A 24,619-nucleotide genomic window follows, 5' to 3' on the forward strand; every position below is an offset into this window, starting at 1 on the left:
CTGTGTCTTGTGTTAGGTATAGTTAGAGCACGTGTATGGACAGGAATCTAGAGGTCTTTGTCCTGGTCACATGAATAAACAAGTTGTTTGTTAAAGACTACGATGATATTCCGTGACACACACATATACAGGGAGCCAACTGTCTTTTCTCTGTTAAGATCAGTACTTGAGGAAATTACCATTTACTGAACACATCCATTGCTGCTCCTCTGCCTCCAGTCAGAACCGTTGTCCTATTCTGTATATAGTCTGGTGCCTTCCCTCAGTAACGTGATGTGGATTCTGCATCTGGGTTTGTGTCCCAATGCTACCATTTCCAGCTGTCACTGTTCGTGTCTGCCCTAGTTCCTAAACATTCATACTAGAAATATGCGGAATGGATGAGTCCCTGGGTCCCCTGTGTATGTAAGTCCCTGAGTATATTTGATGTGAAGTAAAGTTTGGAATTCAGACTGCCTGGAAGAAAATGGAGCCTTTGCCATTGTGTAACAGGAAGTAGCTGCTACCGCCTCTGGTTCATAGATGCATATTTTTGTGTATAGCATGACTGCTTGCGATTTGCAAGGGTTGAGCTCTGATTCTGAGCAGGGAGACTGCCGACTGCTCCAGGAGCTCCTTTCTTGTATTTCCGCAGGTCGGGCAGTGTGGGCCTTGCAAGAAACGCCCTTTCTTCTGCGCTGGGGCGCGGGCCTATCAGAGAGCGCGCGCTCATGTGGAGCGCCGTGATTGGACATCTCGCTGGGAGGGCCGTGAGGTGCTCGGCTCGGGTTCGCTGATTGGAGGAGGGAGGAGGGCCGATATGAGGCTTTTACTCCTGTGGCCCCCCATTGGCGCCAGTGCGGGTGTGGCGTTCTTGACTCCGCCCTCGGTCCCTGGAGAGGGCTGCTTCAGGGATGCCTGAGTGCCTTGTGCACTCAAAAAGATGCACAGATCATATGCAGTGAATTACCACCACGTCAGCACACCTGCATAGGAGCTGGAACGTTCTTCACGCTTTGGAGGCCAGGTTGTGCCTAGCTTTCTTCAGAGACACCCGAAATTCTGATTTGTAACACCAGAGAGTGCTTTATAAAAGCACTTTAGTACCTCGAGAGGGTGTAAAATAGGAAAGTAGAAATGCTGTAAAGAACCCCCAGCACCTGCCCGCTGCTTTCAGCTGCTATCAGCTTATGTCTGCTCCTCTTCCTAATCCTTTGAACTGTTTTGAAGCAGTCCCGGGAGGCGCCGCGCACATGCGTGCATGTGTGCGTGTGTTGTATATTTCAAAGAGATAAGATGTTTTTAAAGCCATTGTTATATATAAAGTAGTCGCATGAATACATGAAATAACCAGCTTCTGCTATTTTTGTTTTTTGAGACCAGGTCTCACCTTACAATCCTTGCTAGTCAGGCAGGCCTTGAACTCAGAGATCCATCTGCCTCTGCCTCCCAAGCGCCAGGATTGAGTGTGTGCACCACTCACCTGACCAATTTCTGGTATTCTTAGAAACATATTTTTTAATGTTCTAATTGAACAAGGACCCAACCGAAGCACACAAATGCTGTTGTACTTTCTCTTGACTCTTTATTTTTTTTTTTTTATTTTTTTTATTTTTTGCAGAAACATGGGGGTAAGCCAGATTCAACAGTTATTAGTTCGATTTCATCTGTACCCTGTACCTCTCCTAAGATTGCTTTTTAAGTAAATCTGTCACTCAATTATTTTATATGCATTTTGATAGCACCTCCAAAAGATGGCGATTTTTTAAAGACAATTATAATGCCACCCTTAAACATTGCATATTCACATTTCGCCATGTCTTAAACATGTTTTCGTCACTTATAGAGGACTTACATGTCACACTCCTCATGTCACACTTTCGCAGACTCACCTTTTGTAGACCATCTCACACTCTTAATTTGCAGATTTCATCTTTCTGCTGGTGTTGGATGTGTTTGGTTTTTCCATCTGTCCTAGTTGTGAAAAAGAATTTGATGAGGTTCAGGACCTGTTCTGTTTGTTGTTGTTCTGCTTTTTCCACGGTTGATGGTCTAGCTGGACTTATTTTTGGTCATTTTGGTTGTGATTGGTCTTATCCCTTGTGTTTTGCTGTTGTTAATCTTGCAGCTTTTGCTTTTATCTTTGTTTGTCAGGGCTTGGAAGAGTCAGTATTGTTAGGAGGTCCACACACCCCAACTCTGGAGCGGATGCAGCGCCGGCTCTCACAGGTCTTCCTACCGGTCTAGGAAGGCTCAGGAGGTCATTCAGCTCATGGGGTACCTGTCGTCCTTTTCCATAGTTACTGCAGATTTAGTCCTTGACAGAAGAGCCAAGTGGTGGTTTCTGGGTACTTGCTTTTGCTGCTTGTTACTTTATGCCTTAGAGAGACGATGTGGTCCAGCATGGAGCTGAGTGGAGGAGAAGGCTGCAGAAACAAAGTCAAGGTCAAGTGTCCAGAAACATGAGCTGCTGTGGAAGTAAGGGTGGGAAAGCTCAAGGCCTAGATTCCCTCCCCCCACCGCAGTCTCAGCCTCCTGCCTGTCAGCAAACACAGAGGAAAATTTATGGTGCAGCCATCTCTACCTAAGTGGTCTCTGCAGGCCCTGGGCTGGTAGATCACTGGAGAGTCCACCCAGAAGGCAGACGGGCGTTTCCAGCCTTAATTCAGAGTGGACGATTACAGTGTGCACTTTATTCTGGCCTGGCTGAGCAGTCACTTCCTACCAAACAGTAGCAGGTGCTGATGGTCTGAGGGCTCTCTAAGAGTGCTATTCGGGGAGCTTAGTTCCTTTAAATACAGTGAGAGTCTTTCTTGAGCAGCATGCATGGTGGGTGCACACTTCCTGCCTAGACAGCTTTGAGGAGCTGAATGAGACCTGTGCTGAACTGTGGCCTCCATACACACTCATGGACCACGAACACACAATATAAACTGTGCACATATATCCATAGGCTATGTGTGCACTCGTGTGTGTTTTTCCATTACATGTCAGCTCACCTCATTCTCTTGGTCTACTTTTTTGGAAATTAAGTTTCTTTCAGAAATCATCCTGTTTTCAGTGTCTCTTAGTGTCTTTCTTCTCACGTATCTTTGTTGCTTTCTGTGTAATTTCACTTCTGTCTGATTTTTCAGTTCACTAGTTCTCACGTCTAACCTTTTTAACTGTTTGCTCGCTTGCTCACTCGCTTGCTCACTCGCTTGCTTTTTTGAGACAGGCTTATGATGTGCAACATAGGCTGGCCTCAAACTTGTGTTCTTCATGCTTCAGATTCCCGGGTGCTAGGAATGTAGACATGCAGCCCTAGGCCTGACTTTGTTTCCTGTTCTGTCCTATCTTCCCTTTCTTTTGAACTTTATTGCAGTATTTACATAAAAACAAGCCATACCTAAGGCATACTGTTCAGTAAGTTTTGACAAATGTGGAGCTGTATATGACCGTATACATCATAGTCAGGCCACCTCCAAAGGCAGTTGTCTCTGGTCCTTTGGGACCCTTGTGTGACCGTATACATCATAGTCAGGCCACCTCCAAAGGCAGTTGTCTCTGGTCCTTTGGGACTCTTGTGTGACCGTATACATCATAGTCAGGCCACCTCCAAAGGCAGTTGTCTCTGGTCCTCTGGGACCCTTACTCCTTTCTGCTCCACACCCAGGCCCCCAGGAAATGATTGATGTGTTTCTTCTTGTTTAGATCAGTTTGCTGTTTCTAGGTTTTGTGTAAAAGAACCTCTCTTTGAATAAAATACTTAGCCTGGTATACTTGGGCTCACATCAGGGCTTCAGGGGCACCAGAGATCACTGTGTCAGATCCTCAGAGAACTGAGGTCCTTGTTCCAGTTTCTCCTTTCAGTATACAGGCAGCTCCAGCCTGACTCTACATGAGAGCCTCCTAAGCAGTTTCGCCTCTTACAGAGTCTTGAGTTTTCTGTGATGTCACTAGTTATTAAAACCAAAGGTCCATGCCACAGCATCTCCCTGATCCCCTGAGGTGACCAACATTACACTTAACTCCCACAAGTCCTCCAAGTATGAGTTTCCATGTGGCCCCTGGCAATTCTATTTACCTTTTTCAAAGCTCAGTTTTATTTTTATGGTACGAAGGGTTGTTAAAGGAATACAGTTCATCTTATTCCAGAAATAGGATGTTTTTAGTATCGTCTGTGGGCTTAAACACCACATCCAAATCCTGCCTCCTCTGCATGGAAGTTCTTACACAGCTTGAGTCTTCTTGAGAGGCTGCACCATCAGCTGCTGGGTCTGTTGCTAATAGAGTTAGATGCCCTGGGTTACTACAGCTTCTATAGAGCATGACCCTCACTCTGGGTGTCAGACCTGGAAATTTAGTCTTAAACCCTTGGGAGTTCACTTCGTTGTTATAAAAAGTTCTCAATAAATCCTCTTTGTCCTTAGCTCCTCAGTGCTGTTGCTGTCTTCAAACAAGAACACTTTAATACTGTCCTGTGTTTCATCTTGTAAACGTATTTCCACATTGTGTAGTTGAAAAGTCTGCTAAGTGAAGAGTTCGTGTAGCAGGTCTGTTTCCCACAGTCTGTGTTGTCCACAGCCTCAGCTTTAGCGAGTGGTCCTGGGGAGCCGAGAACCCAACAAAACAACGTCTTTGGCACAACCTATTGGACAGAACTTGAGCATCTGTCGGCCCCTCACTAAAGCATGAAGTGTGGCTTTGGCTGTGGCAGTCACCATCAGGAGCCTGCGGTGCTGGCCCTCTATATGCTGCAGCTGTCCTGCTTAACTGGCTCTCCTGCTCTTCCCTGTTTTCTGCCTCACTCATCATAGCAACTCTGTGATGCAAGGTGATTGGACACATAGTGTATCTGCAGCAAACCTTTCTGATGTGCAGGATGTAAATGTTCTTCATCAGATGGGGCTCTACAGCTGTTGTCTTTTTAGAAGCCCTGGCCAATTCCACTTCACTGAAGGCTCCTTGGTGTGAAGTCTTCAGATAGAATCTGGTTACCATGCTTGGAGGTAATCAGCAAGCTGTCTCAGTCCTGTGATGGGTGAGACACTGTATACTGTGTGAAAAGGACAACGGAAAGGACCTTGCAGGCTGTTTTAATTAGGCCAGTAGCTCCTGATTCTGGCTTTTTAAAAATACAGTATAAATTCTGAAGAAAGGAAAGTAATTCTTCATATTGATCATTAACTCATAATTATAGACTTGGTAGCACGAGGATCTAATTATGAGCAAGTGCACTTGACAGTATTATTGATCCCTGATAGGAAGGGGTTTTAAGGATCTATTTGTGGGTTTTACAGATGCTGTAATCACCAGTACTTTTAAAATAGCCATTTAAAAAGGCTATTTATATCAAGTCAGGGTTTCAGAGTTTTACCAAGTTGTTTCTCCCCAATTGCTATAAGTCATAGGGACCATTTTCCTGAGGTGAGAAGAGAAAACAGTTAAATGCACAGTAAGAAATCACCAGTGAACAAGTGTCAGTTGAGTGTGTCCGAATGTCTCAAGATTTGCTATTCATTTCACCGAGAGAACGCCTGAGACGTGTACCACCAGTTTATTCCTTATCCTGTCTTCCTTTCATTCCTGCCTTTAGATATTTCCTGGATGCTTTTCACAGAACTGTCCTGTAAACTGAGTGTAGGTCTGTGAATTCAGTTCTTCCCTGACACTTTCACTATAAGGGCAAGAGGCACCATCTTATATGGGTGTTTGTAGTTAGTAGAAAATATTTTGGTCCAGAAAGAGAATGACAGGATCTGAACTATCTTTAAAAGCCTCCCTCAACCTGCTTGCTTGACAGAACATCAGTTGTAAGGGCAAGGTGATTACATGTGTGTTTGTGTGGCTGCATGTGCACACCTGTGCATGTGTGGGTGTGAGGTGATTGATTACATGCATGTTTGTGTGCATGATGCTGGCTGCACGTGCACACCTGTGCATGTGTGGGTGTGAGGTGATTGATTACATGCATGTTTGTGTGCATGATGCTGGCTGCATGTGCACACCTGTGCATGTGTGGGTGTGAGGTGATTGATTACATGCGTGTTTGTGTGCATGATGCTGGCTGCACGTGCACACCTGTGCATGTGTGGGTGTGAGGTGATTGATTACATGCGTGTTTGTGTGCATGATGCTGGCTGCATGTGCACACCTGTGCATGTGTGGCTGTAGGCCAGCAGATAGCCTCAAGTTTTTTTCACTTTGTGTTTTGAGACAAGGTTGCTCACTGGTCTGGTGCTCAGCACGTTAGCTGGCTGGCTGGTCAGATAGCCCCTGTGGCCTGCTCAGTACTGGGATCATAAGCTCATGCCACCATGGCTGTCCTTTTACATTCGTGCTGATGATCAGACTTCATGCTTGCTTGGCAAACACTTTACCAACTGAGCTATCCCTTAGGCCCTTTAATGGTCATTAAAGTGTGGTCAGGAAGTAAGAGAATAGAAGTCTAGCAATGGAATTGATGAAGTAAATATGTCTATATTCAAACCTGGAGCCTGTAAGTGTTGCTGACCAGTTACTTAGTTTGAAAACAGTGGGATCAAGGATAACTCCTGCGTTTTCAGCCAGCCAGCCATGTCTTTTTACTGGGATAGGGAAAGCATATTTAGAGTGGACACTTGAAGAATTTAGAGGACATGTGATTGAAAGGCTTGTTGAACACACAAATGGAGATATCCCTATCAATGGGAATGCAGGTCTGGAATTAAAGGTGAGATTTGGGGTAGATGTACGTCGAGCCAACTGTGTATCGATTACAGCTGTGGAGAGGCTGCTCTAATACAGCACCTGAACCCAGGCGTGAAGCCGTAGCATACTCTACTACTGAGAGGTGGGCATTCCAGCATTGAGGGACAGACAGAAAAGACAGTTTTAATGGACCCTGAGAAATGGTGGGGTGGGGATGAGCGGATAAATATTTCCTTAAGGATCTCTCTAGATAGAGAGATCAAATGAAGACAGAGTTAGCACTGGCCTGGTAGATTTGATACAAGAAAATGCTCTCGAGTGTCTTTCCATGGAAATGGGGTAGAATCATGAGCTAAGAGTGCGGGAAGCTAGGAAATACCGTAAGCTTGAGAATCAGTGATATGATGTGACATAAACCATTTGGAGTGTCTGTTGCCTAGGATCAAGGTGGTTTTAGGGTCTGAGATGAGTGTGATGTCACCCATTCAGTGTCCTAAGGACAGTCTGTTGAGAGGAGCTAGAGATGAGTGTACTGGCACAAGTTCCAAGGGGTCTGTTGAGAGGAGCCAACACCTGGGCGGTGGAGGTTGCTAATCAGGAGGAGGGGCGGGGCTTCTCTGCTTTGTTTAGCATGAAGTCTCTTGGTAAATGACCATTATAAACCTTTGGAGTGGCTACCATATGTGACTGGTGTACATGCTAGGGAATAAGAAGTAGTGACAGCTCACGGGCCTGCCTCACACCTGGTTCCTTTTCCTACAGACTGAGAAACCTAATGCTTTGTTTTTTCTTGCAGAGGCACCTTATCGGTCCATTTTTTAAGAGCTAAATTTGTACTTTTTGCATTATTATTTTATATTCTCTAGTTCAACACATTATTTAAAACTGTGACTAAATAGTTGTCTTCAACTTCTGAAAAAGAGTAAGAATGAGCATCTGTTTAGATACTGACTTTGTAACGTTCTCAGCCATCTGGCAGGAGTCAAATCTGTTAGATTTTTCTGGAGAAGTGTGTATATTAAACAGGGTTCTTTCTCCTTTGTCTTCACAGCTGATCTTGCATCCTTAATGGACAAAGCGTATGAAAGAAAGTTGCCTGTTAGTTCTTTATCAATATCACGGGTAAGACCATTTTTAAACCTACTTTCAAAGAAGGAAGCAAGCAAGACTGTATAGACAGGCCGTGCTGTAGAAATAGTAGTCACATGGGAAGTAACGTCTCGCAGTGTAGTATGTTTGTATAATTGCCAATAGATATTCTGTGATGTAGTGGCTGAAATGCAAGGAAATAAATATACCAGACTCCAGTTAGCAATCACTGATTGATTTATTTTCCTCAGGTTACATTATTCTGGGTTTTTTAAGTTAACATATCCTTGGGTTTAATAGCAGTAGCTGGATAACATGGAAGAATAGATATTAACGATGAACTGACTGCCACTGGGTAGGAGAACTGTCAAGGCCAGCAACCGGAGTAGTGATTGGTAGGAACCACCACAGGGCACCTCCATGGCAGCCACTCTTCTAGCTTCTCATCATATATCATGTGTGTTCATTTCCACGGGAGCTGGGAGATATGTGTTGTATTTGTAAGGCACAAACAATGAGGTAACTTTGCAGATGCACACAGCTTGTAGGCAGAAAGGCTGGAACGTCAAAGTCCACCTGAAATCACCATCAAGACAAGACCAGGTCACCATACTGGGCATCAGTGTTCTTCAGTTCCCCGTTTGCAGTTTGAGGGTGGTTGTATCTTCCTCAGAGTGATGAGATCTTGGAAACGCCTTTGGTAGACGTGAGCAGGGTCCTTCAGTCAGGAGCTACGAAATCTAGACGAGGGGAAGGAGAGAATCTTTCCTTCCATCCCCGATTCTTTGTCCTCTTAGTAGAGAAACAGTTGAGCTGTCACTTTTTAGACTTGGGGACTCATATCCCATAGTGGAGAAGATTGAGAGGCCATTGGCTTCAGGGTGGCCACCCCTCTGTGGGCTGAAATACCTGATTTTCATTTAGACAAAACTTGGAACTTTAAAGAGCTTTTGTGTGCATGTTCCAACCTGAACTTCATACTCCTTGGGGCAGAAGCCTGTAGCTGTTGATCCAGATGGAGCGGCTCAGTCCCTGAGGGCCTGTGCCATCTGTTTGTGCCAGAGCATGCTATCAGGAGAGCTGCTTCTCAGGCTCGGGGTTGGTGTTTGCACCTCATGTTATCTGCCCTTTAATGGATTTCTAAATCAAACCCACAGGCCTGGTTATTTTTAGAAAGTCTCCCTTTTCTCTCCCTTCAATCTCTCTATGAGGCTTTAGTCACAGCGCCTCATCTCTTATCCTGTCTTCCTGTGTGATCTCCCACCTGCGAGCAGAATCCACCCCTGGAGAGTATTTCCTGCTCATTTAGATCATAGGTAGAGAGCAGACTCAGTTTCCATGGGCTGTTTGTCAAGTTCTGGAGACTGAACCTGCATCCTCCTGAATGTTGGTTGGGTACTCTCCACCAGCGAGCTGCATCCCCAGCACTGATGCTCAGTAGATTTTATAGTACTGTCCACCAGCGAGCTGTGTCCCCAGCACCGATGGTCAGTAGATTTTATAGCTTGAAGGAGCCTCAATCCTAAAACAGTAAAATCAGAGCGAAAGCTGCTACAAAAGGAATCCCTACGCTTAGATTGTAAATGTTCTGAACAGTATTGTTCCAGAGTTAAGAATCTCTAAGGGCTGGAGAGGTGGCTCCGTGGTGAAGAACACTGGCTGCCCTTGCAGGGGGCCTGGGTCTAGTTCCCAGTATCCACATGGTGGTTCACACCTGTCCATGACTCCAGTTCCAGGGCTTCTGACACTCTCACACGTGCAGTCAAAACACTAGTGAACATAAAATAAAAATGAGTTATATTTATTTTAAAAATGAATCTCCGCCGTTTCCACCTTGTGTTGCATGTATTTGGGGCAGAGGATGGAGAGGAAAGACAAAGATAAAGGTGATGATGTCTGTAAACAGTACCGGATGAGCAAGGTTTGGGTTTGGCTTTTAATGGGTGCTTTGTTGTTGTTTGTTTTGTCTTGGACCAAATGTAGAAACACACAGAAGAGAAGCTCTGGCATATCTTTTGTTTTTCCCATTGTGAATGGTTCTCAGAATGGAGCCCTACCACAGAAACATCATTTCAATAAGAAGAGTACATATCTGTTAAAGAGCAGTGAAGGATCCAGACCAGGCGTGGCATCATTTGTATTCAACCAGGAATGTTTTTTTTCTCCTTTAGTTTGTGGACAACATTTCATCTCGAGAAGATATAGATTCTGCAGAGTACTATCTTTACAAGTAAGCTTGACGTTCACCTCTGGTTTCACCGTTGGTCTCAACATCTGGGGTCTTGGGTTTTGGTTCTTCTTTTGTAGTACTGAGAAGTGTGTATGCATACACATACAAATGCATTTGTGTGTGTGTGTGTGTGTGTGTGTGTGTGTGTGTGTGTGATAAACCCAGTTGCATGCAGTCCATAACGTAAAACAAAAGATTCATGTATTTGCTGTTTTCTGTTTCCATGTAAACCGTGTAATTTAAAGACTCTTTAAATCCAAGCCACTGTGATTTGCTCCAGTCAGAACAAATGCTCTTAAGATACCTTTTAAAAAATTCGCTTTTCATTATCAGAATTAGCTTTTTTTCTCAGCTTTTTTGAAACACTTTCATGACTCTGTGGACACTTTTGTGTCTTAAGAGTCCGGGTAAGCCATGCAAGGCTAGTGGTATTGATGTTCTCTCATTGCTTAAGTGACTCCAGCCTCCAGTCTGAGAGCATGTACAGAACACACTAAGGCCTCAGGAAAGGTCTGTAAAAATGAAAAGTTACACGCTTTACTCTTGGAGTTCCTTTGGAGAAACTGAGATCAGGGGTTAAGCTGGGACATCAGAGACTTCACCGTAGGCCTTCTGTGGTTATTGTGGCTGACATCCTTACAGAGGGACTTTTGACCTCAGAGTGACCTTAAAAACCCTGGCCTACCATTTAGGGATATCGAGCCAGAGCCTACAGCTTCTGGCTTTCCTGCCTGTAGCATTTCTTACTCCCTGAGCAATTCCATCTCCAACCTTTTGGGGGTCAAATGACCCTTTCATGGGGGGTCACCTAAGACCATTGGAAAACAGATAATTACATTGCGATTCATAACAGCAGAATTACAGTTAAGAAGTAGCAATGAAAATGATTTTATGATTGGGGTCACCACAACATGAGGCTCTGTATTAGGAAGGTTGAGGACCACTGACTCAGAGTAATGCTTATTGCTACCATGGCATAGGCTGACCTCCTTCCCTGTCACAGCCTGTAGCCACCACCACATTTTAACTGACCAGGAGAAAGCTGATGGACTTTGTGCTGTGGATCTGGGCACTGGTAGCAGTCCCAGCTCCAACAGTTCCCAGGACTTGTGGCACATAGCATCTTTTTAGTTCATCCCAGGAGCACGTATGAAGTCTCTAGACATTACAGATAGGAAAGTGTGGGCACGCCAGTATCGCAGGGTACCAGGGATCTTTATAGGAAGGCTGCTTTTGAGGCAGCTGAAGGGACAACAAACATCCAGACTGTGTGGGCTGTGCACTACTCTCTGGGAGCTGGCTATCCTGGGATCCACTTGTTATGATAGGAAAGGAAACGTGAAGGAAAGGAGATGGTCCAGTTACCATGGTTACTGCAGGTTTTTAAGGTGGTCAGTTCATTGACAAAAGTCTGAAAACTGCGATACTCTGCATCTGAAGGGAAAATTCAAAAAGTAAGGATAAAGGTGACTCAGTCAGTGGGAAGGTTAAAACTGAGACTTGAAAACAGGGCGTGCTCAGAGCACCAGCTGTGGTTATAACTGAAGCTTAGCTGAAGTAAGGCATTTAAAAGAAACACTGACCCAGTGGGAGGGACCGAGACAGACCTTATGCGATGGGTGTGGTTTGGCTTGCTCTTTCAAGGGTTAATACTTTCTCTCGGGGAGTGGTCTTCAGGCCCTCTGAGAAGCCTGAGGCATGGGGAAAAAGAGAACCAGAGAGAGGGAGAGGTCCAGCTGTGCTGCCACGGGCCCTTTGCTTCTGCCAGAGAAGCCATGCCTCCATCTGCTTTCTATGTTGGAGTCTGCAGAGAACATTTATAGAGATCTGCAAGTTGAAAAAGCATTTAAAAAAATCACATTTTAGCATCTTAGTAATGCTTAGCATTTTCTTCTGTTATGAGTAGAGTTGACGATGCCTGCACTGTCTGTAGAGCTTGTTTGCACCAATCAAAATCATTGCGCTCTCTCTCTCTCTCTCTCTCTCTCTCTCTCTCTTGCTCTCTCTCTTGCTCTCTCTCGCTCTCTCACTCTCTCTCGCTCTCTCACTCTCGCTCTCTCTCTCCCTCTCTCTCTCTCCACATCACATTTGTGACAGCTCCCTAACAACTGCGCTCACTGCAGTCAGCAGTTACACTGCTCCTGCTCTGGGTCTGCTGCACCAAGGATGCAGCTCATGCTGCCTCGTCCAGAACTTCTTGTAACTGGTTTCAGTTATGAAAACCAGTTTGGGCACGGGATCCACAGTCCCATGTCCAGAGAGCTCGGATGTGGAACACAACAGCTCAAGGGCCTCCTGTGAGGCCTGTGAGCAGTGGGCTCTTTTGCCTGGTTTTCCTGCTTCCTTCGATGGCCCTCCTGAAGCACTCTGTCTTTGATTTCTTTAATGCAAACACTTGGTTCCCTTATTCTAGCTTGCCCTGTGAAGGAGGACACGTGTGTGGCTGATAGGTATTCTGTCTTCCAAACGAAAGGTTAGGTACAGTGAGTCTCCTGGAGCTGGGGTGTGTAAGAAGATTCTTCAGGCCCCAAACCGCTGTCTGGAGAATAGGGCTGGGGAGAGGCAGGTGGGGATATTTCTGCTTTATTTTGGCATCACCAGTGTCTGGTGTGCGGTGAGGTGAGGCAGCAGCCGCAGCCGCAGGTGAAGACTGTGACTCGAGGACAGTCAGCCAACAGCAGCTGACACAAAGGCCAGTCGGTGGTCAGTGTAGATGGAGGACATTTATTCTTCTGTCTTATGAACTTTTGTACCCTCTGCTAATTTTTAAATTAACTAAGCTACAAACATTTTCTTTTTCTTCTGGGCAGAGGATTTTTGTTGCCGACTTTGCTGCCTTTTGAGAGGGAGAAGGCTTCCTGCCTTTACTGTCACCTGCAGGCTTCATAAGCATTAGCTTTGTAGCTCTGTTTGACACAGAGCCTAAGACAGATTGCCTAAGGGGTGATCAGTGCTGAGGGCAAGGTGCTGCCTGTCCTGAGCAGGTTTCCACAAGCTCCAGGAGGAAGCAGGAGCTGGCCGAGGGTCACCCAGAGCAAGTCTATTGTGAAGGACGAGGCTGGAGTCTGATTGCTCCGAAGGGAACTGTGGACTGTGGGAGAAAGATTCAAGAGTGTGATACAGAGTTCGGTGTGATGGGGAAATCGGGATTACAGATAAAAGGAAGTGCCTGGAGTGTCGGAGTTTGTGGACTACCCCACTGTCTATACTGAGAACTGTAGTGTTCTTGATCTCCTTCGGAGCACTGCCTGCTGGGGGTTAGCATTATTTTATGGTGACCGCCCATACAGTGTCATACAGTGAACACGCCTTTCCCATCTTGAAGGCCACCCTTCCTGGCCTGCTACTCAGGTTCTGAGCTGGACACACTCTTCCATGTTTACTGTACACACTTAGACAAGCGAGCATGGAGGCCGAATGTGTCTCCATTTTTAGGAGACAAAACTACATGCCATTAGTAAAAGCCACCGTCTGGATGATGATAGTGAGCTTTAGCAGCCCCCGTGTCAGCATCCGATGGCTACGCTGATGGCATGCAGCTCGAGCCGGCACACTTCTGCCCTCCCTTTTGGTGATCTCTTTAGTGAGGATATTTGCAAATTGCAGTTTTAACAGCTTATTTGGCCTTGTGCTCATCTGGGGGACTGTGGTGGTGAAGTTAAACTTCCCGGGGCATCAATGATCAGAAGTGCTTATTTAATCTGCAGCACAACGGTCATTCCTGAAGGGTGACAGGAATCTCCAGTTATACAGCATATTCTCTGCTGAGAATTTACAGTTCTAAAGCGACCTGTGGTTTCTAGAAAAAAACGGCATGGCAAATACGTTGAGTCTGCTGTCACTCTGTAGAAAAGGCTGCGGAGCTCCAGGAGGGCCTTCTTCTCAGAATCAGACCCCTGTGTTGTCATGGAGAACAACATGCCACCCAGTAATGGGAGGAAGGCTGCTGTATCATGGCCTCTCCTTCATCAATTGCTTAGCTGACCTGGCAGATAACAGGAGTCCCTGGGTGGAGACGGATGACAGGTCAGGAGCAGCTGGGAAGGGACAGATGGCAGCCCGCATGTCTCTAGGTCCTAGGTTGGCAGCCTGCCGAGGACCAAAATAGCTTCATTTTTCAGTGAGCGTAAATGCTGTGACGGCTCCTTGCAAGGTGGTGGGATGTTTGTGGCTGTGGGGAGAGGGCAAAGTCGGGGTTCCTTAAGAGTGTGCTGCATGCACGTTTACGCAGGAATAGCTTTTTGAGGTCTTAGAGATTGTTTTTTACAGCTGTCTTAATTTTTTCTGTTAATGTATTGCTTGGTCTCTATGAAACTCCAACTTTGTTTTTAAGTCTGTAGGTCAGAGGGCAGCAAACGGTTCCTAGAGTGTTTTCAGGAAAGCAGCTTTGAACTGCTGCTGCTGTGGCTCTTTCTTGGCTAATCCTCACTGCGATACTTAACTATAGTCAGTGCTCCGTATTAGACAACAGCAAATGGACAAACTTGGTTCATGCCTCCCCAGAGATCCCGAGGGCTTGGTAATAAGAAAAGCGTTGGCCTCTACTACTCTAGAGTCTACTTTTCTTCCCTCTGGTCTCTTAGCCTGCAGCTAGTAACAAGAATAAAGCTCCTATGCTTCCCTAGCTCTGGCTTACCATTGCCAGAGTGCTCGGAGGTGACGGCCATCTTTGTTACAATGGGACGATGACTCAGCACCCATAGGGCTCTGTTCTAGCAGCCAGAGAAGTTCAGCTTCCAAGAATAGCTGTCTGTCCATCTTTGTATAGTGTCCTTGTTTCTCTGGGTAAATTTGTAGTAGAGTGGCTGGAACATACATGGAAGATACATGTTTAACTTTTTTTCAAAAGATTTAAGGTATGTGAGTACACTGTAGCTGTCTTCAGACACACCAGAAGGTGGCATCCGATCCCATGACAGATGCTTGTGAGCCACCACGTGGTTGCTGGGAATTGAACTCGGGACCTCTGGAAGAGTAGTCAGTGCTCTAAACTGCTGAGCCATCTCTCCAGCCCTGATACACCTTTAACTTTTAAACAACTTGATAGTTGTTTTACAAAGTACTCAGCTGATTTTATAATCATAGCGAAATAAATCTCAATCCTCTGCACATCAGCTGGCAGATTGAGCTGAACTGATGTATTTTGATTTTGGTTTAAATTTGCAATTGCCTGATGATTCCTCCTTTGACAAAATGTTCAAATTTTCTGTCCTGTCTTGATGGTTGTTTTCTTTTGACTGAATTTGAAACTCTTTTCCTGAGTCTTTTGTTTTTATTCACATATTGTATTTTTCAAAGTAAGGTTTTACCTTTGACGGAAATCCAGTTCTTCTTGGATTTGTTGTTGTTTTTGGTGTCTTCTAAGACATCTCTGCCAACTGAACACCATAGATAAGTTTCTCTGATATTTTACTTGAGAATTTTGTAATTTTAGGTTCTAGAGTTATATCTATAAGTAATTGAGGGTTTTTTTCATTTGTTTGCTTGCTTGCTTGCTTTGTTTTTTAAAGTTTTGTTTGTTTTTAAATAGAATAGAAGATAAGACTCAACGGCTTGTTTTTTTCTTTTTGTTTTTTGTTTTTTTATTAAAACACTTAATTTTATCTAGGCCATTTACTGTAAGCTCTTTTCACATTGCCCTGAACCTCTTGGTAATAATTTTCATATGACCTTTTGTTCTATGGATCTCTCTTTTGCTTTATTTGGTGTACAAATATATTGTCTTGGTGGCTATAGTTTTTAATGCATTTTCATTAGATAATACAGATATTCTAACCTGCCTCTGCTTTATCAAAGTTCTTTTGTCAAATAAGGTCCTTTTCATCCTATATTTAGCTACATGTATGCACACATTTACATCTCCATGTGGTTTAAGATGTATATTGTATATGAGATCTTTTCCTGTACGTATGTATGTATGCACACCACATGTGTGCCTTGTACCCAGAGAGGCCACAAAAGGGCATCAGATCCCATTTTGTTAGTGTTAAAGGGAACTGTTCTTAAAAGACAGTCTGGAGTTATTGTTGGGTATGAGCTGCCATGTTGGATGCTGTGATCCAGACCTTCATCTCTGTAAGAGTAGCCAGTGCTCTTAACTGCTGAGCCATCTCTCCAGCCCACACATGCATTCTTTCTTTTTGTTTGTTTAGTTTGTTTGTTTGTTTGTTTGTTGAGAGGGCCTTAATGTATAGCCTTGGCTGGCCTGGAGCGCTATGTAGTCCAGGCTGACATCAAAATTACAGAGATCCGCCTACCTGTATCTCCCTAGTTTTGAAAGGGGGTAAGGGAGTGAATATAGGGAACATGGAGAGAAAGATTAATTTTGTCAATTAGCTGGGTTTTTTTTTTTTTTTTTTTTTTTCTGTTGAAACAACTGTTCTGACAAGGTTTAAAATGAGATGATGTGAGGACAAAAACCAACTACTGTGCCCATAAGATGAATCTGTTCTGTTTATAAGGGACATTCTAAAGCCAGTAGGAGATAGAAGAACAATTTTTTTTTAATTCACTAAAACTGTACTGTATTCAAAGGAAGGATATGGTATAATCAATACAAATAAAAAACATTGCAGATTCTTAAGGATGAGTCTGTATGCGGAACTGTCCAAAATTCAGACAATTCCCACTTATAATAGATAAGTTCACTGTTTGGGGTAAACGGAAAGAGGGATTGATGCTGTCATCCACAAATATGCATTAAAAAGGTAGAACTTGAGTGGTAAGTTGAGGTTAGAACTGACTTTGTGGGGCCTGCCATCAGAAAGAGGGGCCTGTGGGGACGACTGAGGGGTAAGACTGCTAGCTGGAGGAGAAAGGATTGCAGAAGCGTTAGGAAGGATGAGGGCTTAGTGTGCACTTCTGTTTTCTGTGGGGTAAGTTACAGAATTATTAGGTGACAAGTTATGGTTTGTGTGGCATGTGTGCATGGTCTGTGATACATGTGTGTATATGTACTATGCGTGTGTACACAGGATGTCTTTGAGTGGTAAGCACTGTCATACAAAAGCTGTTAACAGTGCTTTCTTTCAGAAAATACTCCTGGGTAATTTTTCATTGAATTTTGTCTTGGGCCTTTTGAATTTCATGTTGTAAGTGCATATTTCTTAGTCAAGAAGAACTTTTTTAATGACCCACAAAGTAATTATCATCAATAGACTCTTGAGAAATATATAACAAAGGTATTCCATGAAGATTAATAACAATTTTTTCTTTATTTAAATGGTTAAAGGTAGAAGGGAAATTAATTTTCCCTGCTTGCAGTGATAAAGATCTGACGTGTAGTAATCAGCGGTAGAAATGGAGAGAGAGATGGGTTATACACAGGAGGGGAAAATAAATCAACAGAGTTAATGAAAAGTTGAAAGCAAAGAGGGTTGGAAATGAAGCCCTGGCTGATGGGAAAAGGACGGGAACGTGGCTGGGGTGCTGCGTGGCTGGGGTGCTGCGTGGCTGGAGTGCTGCGTGGCTGGAGTGCTGCGTGGCTGGAGTGCTGCGTGGCCGGAGTGCTGCCGTGGGAGTCAGTTGGGAGGCAGGAAGAGGCTGACAGCTCACCTTTTCATGCACACATACGTGTTTGTAAGGTGCTGTTGGAGATACACCTACTGGCCTTGCTTAGTCGGCTAGAGGAGAGCTGGCCGCAGAGCTATAGAGGAAGCACAACTGCCAAAGCATACCATTAGGTCTTCCTGGCATTGTGGCAGCAGCTGGGAATCAGGAGTGTGGGTGGCCTCTGAGGCTTGTCAACTTTAGAATCTGAATTGAAATTGAAGTGACATCTGTAAAGTCTGTGGTGGGCGAGACAGGTTCTAGAGGCCTGGGTTCAGAGACCTGACTCAAACCCGGGGCTTAGGAAGCAGGTCAGCATATCTGCCTATGCCTGGCCTCTTCAGAGGTGGTCTCAGTAGTAGCAAGAACAGAGACAGAATGAGTTCTTAAATTATGACAGAGTGACAGTCAGACCTAAAGAAAGCCCAACATGTAAAGATCAACATTGATACAACAGCCTGTTGTACTGTGGAGGGTAAGTGCTTACAAGCCCTGATATCAGACCGGTAGAGAGAGTTTAAGCTCCAGTTTGATGTACGACATGGAGCCTGTAAAGCTGACTGTAGAGACCAGCTACCAGGAGAAACACCTGGCCTTCCCATTAACCCAAAGCCTCACACCTTGTGAGCATGAGGCCTGGTCTGCTTAGCTTCTCAGAAACACTGCTCACGTAAATGGTGTTATCAAATTTCAGTCTGTTCTGTCATGATTAACAAACAAAAAAGCAGTAGCTGTAAGAGTAGACTACAGAAAGAATGGGGCTTCTGATTTGCCGTGGGTTTAGTCATAGACAGCTATAGGGATCGCTGCGTACTTTCTAGATAGCTGGGTTTGTGCACTGTGTGTCTTTATGTCTTCTAGCTCTGAAAGGCTCAGAAAGCACATGTTCTCTGAGTTGTTTCTTGCAGTACAGTTCTTTGTCAACAGCTCTTTCTATTGTCTGTTTTCATGACTGTAACATAGTCAGGATCCTTGAACCAAGCCTGTAGACAAACTAAAGCCTTTTGGTTATGTGCACATGAGTTTGCAGCTAGCTCCTAGGAGCTGACACGATGGCTGTCAGAGAGGAGCAGATGAGCAGAGGCTTCGGGGGAGTTTGTGGGAGGGAGCAGGAGTTACAGTTGGTTGCATCATGACTTTTGAGGCCAAGAGCAAATAAATTCTTAAGTATCTCCAGATGTTCTGTGTCTAGGGAAGTGGACACTGAGGACCTTTGTGAATTCTCCTCATTGATCGTGACTGCTGTGATTCTCATGATAGATTTCCCTTTATGTTTGTTTTAAACAGGCAGGATTTTTTTGAGGCCTGTTCTGTTCCTTTAAATATCAACTTTTTTTTTTTTTTTAAGACAGCATCCCTATTTTTTAGGTGTTCTTGGAACTTAAAACTAAGTCTTTCAGTGCTGGACTAAGCAGCCTGTGAGGGAAATACTCACTGCTTCATGGTCCATATTTGGGGGCAGAGGTGGGTTTGGAAGGGAGGGTGGCCCAGAGGTGATGTTCCAGGAGGTCATTAGTCTTCATTGCTAAAAGCCTTGGCACAGTTGATAGGAAAGGCTTGGGGAGCATGTTAAAATGAGACTCTGGTGTTCTCATAGGTACAGATCACCCCAGCTCTCAGCTTGCTGAGTTAATGGCAGGTAATGAAAGGAATCGTACCTCTCATATGTATACAGTGTTTTCAGAGCACAGCCACAGGGGCCTCCTGTCCCAAGAGTGCCCTGTGCTTTCTGGCCTGTTTCCTGTCCCCTCATCCACATTTGCCCTGACTTTTAATGTAATTTCTGATCCTTCCTTAAAATGATATTTCAGCTACTTATTGACTTGTCAGAAATTGATTTTTCTTTACTTAAGCAGTTTTAAATGTGTGTTCAGTTGTGGTCTCTGAGGTCAGTGTGCCAGGCCTTGAGAGTCAGGTATGGCATATACTAACATAGTTAACATATAAATAACATATGTAACACTGTTACACCCTCCACCTCTTCTTCTTCACTAATAAAATTGATATTAAAATAATACTCCTGTCTCGGTGGGTAGGAAGCTTGGAGAAACTGTTTAAAAGCTGGTTGCTCAGATTTAGCTTAAATACTAGCTATGCTTTGTCTTTGAAGATCAAGGACTATTTTTCTCTTCACTTTTCTTTCAGGGAAATTGTGCTTTAAATTCTGATTTTTGTATTTAAACCCATTATTCCGTAATGATCTTTGCCAGATTTTACTAAGCCATCAACAGTCCAGGCCTCATCAGGATTCAGAAATGGGGAGAGAGAAGTCCATACTGCCAAGCTTTATGGCAGCCATAGCAGACCAAAAGGGGGCAGCAGAGAGTCATCTGCATTCTGTCTGCATGCAAAGGGTGTGTGAAGTGATTCCCAAGAAGTAAAAGCCTCCCTAAACCCAGCCTTGGCCAGATGGTACTGAGTAGGTAATCAAAGCACAGGAGAGGTATCATACGACTAGGGGTTCTGGGCTGCAGGCATTCACACAACTGAGAGAGAACCTGTGTGTCTCTTCTGATGATGAGGGACAGCAGCCCGTGTGGCTGAAGCTCTTCTCAGCACTCCCCTGTCCCTGATAGAGAAGCCGAGTAACCTGCTCCTGTTGCCCATTGTGACATGGAAGGTTGGTTGATCTACTGTGGCCTTCAAGGTTAGGATGAAACAGACATTTTCCATATTTTAAAACTAGAAAAAGGTGATTAATGTTTTTAACTTGTAAAGGAAAAAAAAAAATCTGTATTCTAATGTGTCCTGGCAACCTCAATTATATCTCCATTTATCTGTTTTAAATGAATCTGTTTAAGTTAATTCAAGATTTCACCTATAAAGTTAATGCAATTTTTGCAGAATTGAGAATCTAAAAAGATAATCGTAAATCAAGTGAAAGAATAAATGGCCAAGAATAGAATGTCTACAGCTTAGAACTGCTGGGATGCTCTGCTGATGGGTAACAGGGCGTGCTAGGCTGTTGTGCTGGGGAAAAGTGATATGTCAGCACACAGTCCGATGAAGGCACAGACAGACCAGAGGGGACCCAGACCTACATCTACACACAGAAATGTGCGATGCGTCATGTGTCCAAGGGAGGGGCCAGGCGGGGTCATCACTGCTGCTTAGTGGGTTAGATGAAGAAATGTGCACAGAGGCACGTTTTTCTTTTTAAGGTAGAGCAGTAGTCTAAATGAGAAAAACACACTGTATTTCTATCTGGAAATAAAGGGTAATACCAGAGATATGATAGTGACCATGTGTATAGAATATGATGTAAGGAAAACACACCTGATTGAAGGTTGGTAATTTCAATGTGTGACATCTTAAACATTCTATAAAAGAGAATGTTAACATCTGGAAGACAAGCAAGAGTTAGAGTCCACCTATGAGTTTGAGATAAGATGGCCGTGCTTGCTTAGGCAGCACATATGTTGAAATTGGAACAATACAGCGATAAGACAACCAAATAGGAGAGTGTAGTGATGCACTTGCAGAGTTTATTATTCTGTGTGGTGTCAAAGTTAGGCTTGTACTTTGGGAAGGTAAAGTTACATCTATTTAACAATAGTATCTGTGATTGTATTTATTTGTTTTGCTCATATCTGTTGTTTTTGACAATCAAGGGTATATAATGCTACATATAATATATCAGAAATATTCCCTTCTTTGTTTTTAAGGTTTATATAAAACATATTATTCACTCAGTATTTAGTAGCGTCACCAGTGAGGTCATATGGGCTTGGATTTTTATTTTAAATTACAATTTGGTATTTTAATAGGTCCATGACTTATCAATGTATTATTTTGTCTTGCTCAGTGTTAGTGAGATTGACTTATTCTTAGTAATAAATTTTCCTTAATATTCCATTAGTATTTCTATGAACTTTCTTTTACCTTTTCAGAATTTTGCTGGGTTACTGGGGTTTTTTTTGTTGTTGGTGGTGGTGGTTTTCTCGTTTATTGGGCCCCTTGTAATGTTTATAGAATAGCTTTGAATTAAGTGACATTTTCTCATTTCTTTCTGTTTTTATACAAAGCTGATATTTTTCAGCTCAGTAAATTAACCCACAATTAATGTATGTTTTTGCTTTTAACATGTATATGTGATTTTTAACATGTATATGTGATTCATGTGGAATTACATTAATTATAAGATACAGATTTATACTTATACATATCTTATATACATAAAACATGCGCCCCTAGTCATTCTTACTGCATCTGTTGAAGAATCCATGATCCATGTTGTACTTTGACATAGGAAACAGTCTCCAGTTCTGCCCATATCATTGCTCAACTTCTACTATGAAGCATGTTTAACAGCCTCCTCAGTTCTCAGACATATTTCCCAAATGCTTGGTTTGAGTGTGTAGTTCCTGCATCGTCCTCCCGGCAGGGACATGTAGATAGTAGCTGAACTCCTCGGAGATATTGCCACAAACCTCAGATAGCATATAGGGCTTTTTGCTGATCATAATCATAATCAAATGTCCTTGTCCTCATTTTCATCCTCTAATAGAGGAGCCTGCAGATTCCAAGGGGAGGCACTATATACCCCCCTCTTTTGTAGACGAAGGATATAAACAGAGACACCTTTCCAAGGCCGAACAGCTAGAGACTGACCAAGACCTTACCCTGGATTGTTTGTTTGTTTCTTCCTCTATGCCTGTGGGAACATTTGTTTCCATATCATCCAGTCTCATAAAAACATTGTTTGCCAGCTCAACAAATGTCCACTCAGGCTAGCTTTACATCCTCTCAGCAGTGTGCTGCTCCTGAAAGCACACTCTGGTATGTCTGGCGTGTTTATGTCACCTTCTGTGGTGGTGTCAAAACGCTCCTTCCTATCCGGGAACACCCATGGTATAAAGAGAACAGTATCTCTTTAAAGAGAGGCAGAAAGAGCCTGGGTTTATTTTCACATGTCAGTAGAGGTCTATAAACCTTTGGACTTTTGGAAGCTGTTTTAATAGAGGATGGTTTTCAAGTTAAGGCAGTATTCTGATAATAGTGCTGTAAGTTTATCATATTTATGACTCCTAGACTTTATTTGAAGGAGTTGAGTGAAAGACTTTAGCGATGGGCTCTTTCCCCGCCACAATGTAAAGTTAGCGTTCACCTCTGGACAGAGTGTACATGTGGGGCCAGGCTGCATCTTAGGGCTGATCTTGATGTACATGTTTACTGAGGTGGGAATCGCTGAGGGCGTTCTAATGCCGTGCCCCCACCCTCCCCCTCCACCCTCCTCTCTTGGCTTTTATTTGTTAGTATTACCTTTCTTTGTAGATAATAATCATTTGGACTCCACTCTTAGATCCTTCTAGCCAAGTATTTTGTGGTAATTCTGAGTTCCCTAGATTCTTATTTGGAAAACAACATTGGAACACTTTATTTCTCAGAATCTTGATATCTTATTATGGCAAGATAGTACAGAGTCTCTTTTATTTGTTTTGATATCTTCATCTTTGGCAGCAATAAATCTGACCCTTCTCCTGTGGACAGAATGTATTATATCTCTAGAGAACGGCCAACTATGGTTCACGTGTTGAGGATGATTATATCATAGTGACTCTGTAATCTCTGCACTGGAACATAGCTGGTCTTCAGTAAATGTTTGTTTGAGTGAGTGACCGAGTGAAATTTATAAGCCAATTAATATTTAAAATTCTGATTGTATACATGTTGTTTTCCTCTGTTCATACATTGTTTGAACTCGTTTAATGAGCAAATGAGAATAATTTAGGGGTGCATTTTGAAATAAATTACATAGTGAAGTATAGAATATCAATCTAGGGCAGTGGTGTGGTTAGCAGTAAGCACTGGGCTGGAACCCAAAGATATGTGTGGTTCCACCAACGTAAACAGTCTGAGTCTTGTCAGGCTGCTTAAGCCTTGCTGATCTCAGCTTCTTCATCTTTAAAGTAAATAGAGACAACTGTGGACGCTCCTCTCCCCTGCATGTGGAAATGCTCTGGGAAGGGTAAAGCCCGGTACAGAGGAACCGTGTTCTCTGTGGGGCTGTCTCTCGGGCTCTGAGCTGAGCTCCACTTGGGGAGACATGCTCAGAAGCAAGCATATTTGCTGAGAGAAGACTCATGAACCCAATGGGAGCACATTTCTGGTCCCATATGTATGTTCCCTCTCCCAGCTCAGTACAGTTTTCCTTGTCATTTCTGCCTACAGTTATGCCAGCTGTAGATTCACAGAGCATGGGGGAAGTCCAGGACTATTTGAGGATCTTCTTTTACACTCAGTACAAGCTCAGGGAGTGTTGCTCTTAGGTTCCTTTTCTCAGTTAGGTGCAGGGCAGCCATGTGAATACCATATCTTGAGAACTATAGGAAACGTCTGTGGTTGTCCCTCTTCCTCACTGGGCTTAGGACTGTTCCAGCAGGGAGTTGGTGGTGGTTTGGAGGAGGACAGGGAGGCAGTGGGCATGACTGCCTTTGTATCTGGCTCTTCAGAGACAGTTGCTTTTCCCTCTGTTGTTTGACTCTGCCCGTGGTGGGATATTATCTTAGGCCAAGCTACAGACAATTTTCTGATTTTGTTTCTACCATCTATTTGTTTTATTTATAGCACCATTAAAGATAATGAAAATAAGGTCATTAACCAATGTATCGGGGCCAGATGTGGTAATGTGCAGTTTTAATCCCCGTATTCAGAAGACAGAGGCAAGTGGATCTCTGAGTTCAAGGACACTGTGGTCTACAGAGCACACTGGGACACAGTGCTACATTGTAAGAGCCTGGTCTTGTCTCACTAAATAAGGAAGTCAGAATCTTGATTTTCATAACAGAACCCCCCTTCTGTCTCACTGAGGACTCAGATGTTACAAGTTATATTCATGATTTCCTAGATTTGCAATTCCCAATTGTAGACAGACAGATGACTATCACTACCCAGTTGTTTTATAACTTTGAGACATCTGTCAGAGCCAACTTTGCTTATTGAGGTGACAAACCAATGTGACTCATCTGCTCTGTGACCTGTCAGCAGTAGGTCCACTGCCACTCACTGAAAGTTAGAGGAGCAGTAAAATGATTATCCAGTCTCAGGTCCCCAGGCTGTCCTGGTCTTTCTGGAAGAGGATTACACTGTCTAACGGTGTTC

At 43.7% G+C, this 24,619-nt stretch overlaps 1 protein-coding gene across 2 annotated transcripts in view; it reads left to right on the top strand.

Moving 5' to 3' along the window:
• Mrps27 (mitochondrial ribosomal protein S27) overlaps positions 1-24,619 on the top strand; it is a 69,634-nt gene that overhangs the window by 6,485 nt on the left and 38,530 nt on the right. The window contains exons 3-4 of one of the 2 annotated variants that reach the window (XM_076927272.1): positions 7,703-7,773; positions 9,912-9,970. The exons of the other annotated variant lie outside the window; for it this stretch is intronic. Coding sequence (XP_076783387.1) covers positions 7,703-7,773; positions 9,912-9,970 — 130 coding nt within the window. The remainder of the gene's footprint in view (positions 1-7,702; positions 7,774-9,911; positions 9,971-24,619) is intronic. 2 annotated transcript variants of the gene reach the window in all.

This window comes from Arvicanthis niloticus, chromosome 29 (assembly GCF_011762505.2).
Source record: "Arvicanthis niloticus isolate mArvNil1 chromosome 29, mArvNil1.pat.X, whole genome shotgun sequence".
In the NCBI taxonomy this organism is placed as follows: domain Eukaryota; kingdom Metazoa; phylum Chordata; class Mammalia; order Rodentia; family Muridae; genus Arvicanthis; species Arvicanthis niloticus.